Below are 3,846 nucleotides of genomic sequence, written 5' to 3'. Positions count from 1 at the left end.
GCGTGATGAAAGGCCCACACACAACGAATGTCTCAGTGTCTCCTAGGCAGTCGAATGACACATATAAAAGCACTTGCAGCTCAGAGCTCTTCTAATCACTCTCCTGCATTTCTCCTCCTGGGTGAACCAAGTAAGTCTGTTTTCAATCTATATTTGTCACCCTTGTTAAATGTTACTGTAGGAGCTTCAAAACTGAGCCTTGCATTGACTCTCCAGGAGCTTTATTGTTGTTTTCAGAAGAGATCATATTAGCCATTTTCACCCCCAGGCTCTGATGGGAATAGGTCTTAAAATGAGCTGGATATAGATAATGCAGAATATGGACAGCTTCCAAATACGTACCAACACTTCTAAAAATCCCAATGTCAGCTCAAATACAACTGGATATTATAAAGGGAAGCTATAGTTTTATATGGCTCGTTTCTACACTGACTTGAGGAGAGCATCTTCATCTCCACCAGATGGGGAGGCCTTCAATTGTTTCACTGGCAGAAGTCAGTTGCACCAAACTGACTATTGCTTTAGGCTTATTAAAGACAAGCCCATGGGCTGCCCATTCTCCACACTGCTGGCCAGCAACACTGAAACTTCTGGTCCTGGCTCTTTCTTGTAGTCCCCAAGTGACCTTGAACCAGTCGCTGCCTGTGTGTGTCTTGGTATCTGCACTCAACAGCAGCACAAGCACTGGCGCTTGCTCTCAGGAGAGGGGCAGGAGAGTGGGAAGCAGGTTCATCAGTATTAGGTGGCCTTGGTACCCTTTTTTTAAGTGATCAAAGACAGAGTGAGGTGAGGGTCAAAAGAAATGCCTGCAATGCCAAACTCTCTCTCTTCCTGTCCACCTAGACTTCCCTGCAGGACCCTTGGAGGCTCTTACTGCACTCTCTCTCGAGCATTACACTTACCCTGTCTGTTCCAGGCGCAGCTCCACTGCAGAAAGATGTCCTTCAACCGCCAGCTGCTCAGCTCCCGCTGCTTCAACCCCTGTGAGGTGACCTGCCCCCAGCCGTACGCCGATGCCTGGAACGAGCCCTGCGTCACGTCCTGCGGCGACTCCAGAGCCGTGGTCTACCCACCCCCAGTCGTCGTCACCTTCCCAGGACCCATCCTCGCCTCCTGCCCCCAGGAGAGCTACGTGGGCACCTCCGAGCCGCTCCAGATCGGCGGCTCCTTTCTCTCCGGGGGCTCTGCTGGGTCCGGGAGCTCCTTAGGATGCCTGTCCCCTTACTATTCCCAGCGCTACAATAAGTACCGCTATGGCAACTGCGGCTCCTGTTAAACCCCGCAGGAAAACCCACGGCACAGGGAACACCCCAGGAGTGGAAAGCAATGTAGTCATAAATACAGGGCATGGTTTTCAGGAATGCCGAGTACCCCCTGTCCTACAGAAACCTGGGCGACATGGATGTGCTCAGCATCTCTGAACAAACAGGCCCAGAATTGTTTCCATTTCTCCATTAGATTTAGGCCAATATCCATTCATTCTGCCGCCTTCCCAGGAACAACTGCTGTTGGTTTGTGGTTATTAAAATCTACCACACCAGAAATGTATCAGGAGTGTTGCTCTGTCCCCCTCTGTAGACTGCTCTCCCTCCAATTTCACAGCATCTGGAAGAAACTGAATGCATCGCATGAACAGCTGAAAACAGACCTTGCTCATCAACATCTGCAGCGGCAACTAAGAGGAGAACCCTGTGGTGAAACTGCCCCTTGGGGGTGGGCAAGCGATTTTGGAAACAAATTCTTTATTCTCTGTATGATTATGCACTCTCAGCTCCATTTTTTGTTCCCAATAAAGTTTGTGGTGCATCCTAATCCAGATACCTGGCTCTACTTTCTCCTCCACTTATACATTCAAAATCTCTCAGAGTTAAATTACCCCTTTGTGAGAGGGGGCTTAATGATATACAACTGATGTACTTCTCAGGCCCATTAAAAACATGGATCTCGCCCCTTATTTGGCCAGGTTCCCACTACCATGGTGATTTTCATTCATCTCACTCTTCTTCCTTATACAGGGATTGTCAGCCTCATTGTCACTGTCACCTCTGTTGGCTGCCATTGCACTAGCAGGGTGGAGAGGAAAGGTCTGGAGGAAAATTGCCCCTTGTTCTTCCAGCTCCCACTTAAGCCCCCAGCACCACTTTTCCATACCTAGCCTTGAAATCCCCTCCCCCACAGCCCACCCACCCCACTGCAGGCTGAGCTCTGTACAGGGGCTCCAGCGAGGTCCTGGGAAACCTACAGCTGTGGGACCCTGCACAAGGGATTGGCCATAGAAAGGGGCTGGATGAAGGTTTTGTGCTTTGCTAGTACAGCCAAAATGACCTGAGTGGTGAATCTCTTGGCTCTTAATAGCACAAGTAATGTCACGCTGGAGAGCATGGAAATGTAAGACATTTGAGGGTTTGGACCAAAACAAATCATGAGGTTTAATAAGGACATGTGCCAAGTCCCACACTTAGGACAGAACAATCCCATGCACTGTTACAGGCTGGGGGGCAGCTCTGCAGAAAAGGACCTGGGGGTGACAGGGGACAAAAAGACGGATGGGAGCCAGCAGTGTGCCCTTGTTGCCAAGAAGGCTAACAGCATCGTGAGCTGCACCGGTAGGAGCATTGCCAGTAGTTGAAGGGAAGTGATTATTCGCTTCTATTCTGCACTAGGGAGGCCACATCTGGAGTCCTGTGTCCAGTTTTGCCCCCCCCCCCCAGTACAGAAAGGAGTTGGAAAGAGTTTAGTGCATTGAAAATGGTTCGAGAGCTGTGGCATATGACTTGTGGGGAGAGACTGGGAGAACCGGGCTTACCTAGTCTGGAGAAGAGAAGACTGAGGGGGGATTTAATAACAGCTTTCAGCTCCCTGCAGCAGGGTTGCAAAGAGGATGGAGGTAGACTGATCTCAGTGGTGGCAGATGACAGAACAAGGAGCAAAGGGCTCAAGCTGTAGCAAGACAGATTAAGTTAGCAAAATTATTATTATTAGCAACATTTTTCTCACTAGGAGGGTGGTGAAGCAGTTGAATAGGTTACTTAGAGGGGTGGTGGAGTCTCCATCCTTACAGGTGTTTAAGACCCAGCTAGACAAAGCCTTGGCTGGCAGTGGCGATGTGTAGCGGGTGCACAGGGGTGCAAGCGCACCCCCTGAGAGGGTCAGTACACCCCCAATGGCCACGTTCACCACTTAGATGATGGGAGTGGGGGCAGGCAGGAATGATGGTGCCCCCCTGCAAGTGCTGGCCGATTGCTGCACTTGCTGCAGTCCACTTCTGGGAGCAACTGCAGTGATCAGACGGTGCTTTGCCCCAGAAGTGGCCACAGCGAGTGCAGCTATCGGCCGCAGCAATTGGCTGTCATGGGATCACCCACGGGGACTCTCCCCTGGGCTTCAGGATTGCCCAGATGGGATGCCCTCGGTAGGTGGGATTTCTCCCCCAGACTGCAGGATTACCCATGGGGAAACCACATCCCTGGATTGCAGGATTGGCCACAGGGGACCACCCGCTCTGGGATTGGTCACAGGGGGTGGCACGTGCCTCCCTGACTAAGGTGACACCAGTCACCCATCTTGGCTGGGAGAATTTTTTTGGGGCTAGTCCTGCTTTGACCAGGGGGTTGGACCAAATGTGACCTCCTGAGGTCCCTTCAACCCTCATGTTCGATGATTCTGTAATGGGGCGTCCAGCAAATCTCTCTATGTTCACTCACCTGCTACCTCCTGCCTCCTCTCCCACCAGGCAAGACCCTGGCAAGTGCATGCGGAAACTGGAGAGGTTAGAAGAGCAGTCGAGGGAAAGACCCCTGTAATCCACCTCTCCACAGGAGGCTGCGGTGTATGAGAAAGGGTCCC

At 51.4% G+C, this 3,846-nt stretch overlaps 1 protein-coding gene across 1 annotated transcript; it reads left to right on the top strand.

Moving 5' to 3' along the window:
* Positions 1 to 881: 881 nt before the first annotated feature.
* Positions 882 to 1,446, top strand: LOC149861074 (feather keratin B-4-like). The gene has a single exon (XM_090052273.1). The coding sequence runs from the start codon at positions 938 to 940 to the stop codon at positions 1,274 to 1,276; it is 339 nt and encodes a 112-aa protein (XP_089908399.1). The 5' UTR covers positions 882 to 937; the 3' UTR covers positions 1,277 to 1,446.
* The last annotated feature ends 2,400 nt before the right edge of the window (positions 1,447 to 3,846 follow it).

The sequence above is a fragment of the Crocodylus siamensis genome, chromosome 6 (assembly GCF_052110815.1).
Source record: "Crocodylus siamensis isolate JL-2025a chromosome 6, ASM5211081v1, whole genome shotgun sequence".
In the NCBI taxonomy this organism is placed as follows: Eukaryota; Metazoa; Chordata; order Crocodylia; family Crocodylidae; genus Crocodylus; species Crocodylus siamensis.
The sequence above is the reverse complement of the archived record's forward strand: the minus strand, read 5'-3'. Positions and strand labels throughout refer to the sequence as shown.

Excerpts from the sequence above, each read along its gene's own strand:
- LOC149861074 (XM_090052273.1), top strand. The coding sequence starts at position 938 with ATGTCCTTCAACCGCCAGCTGCTCAGCTCCCGCTGCTTCAACCCCTGT.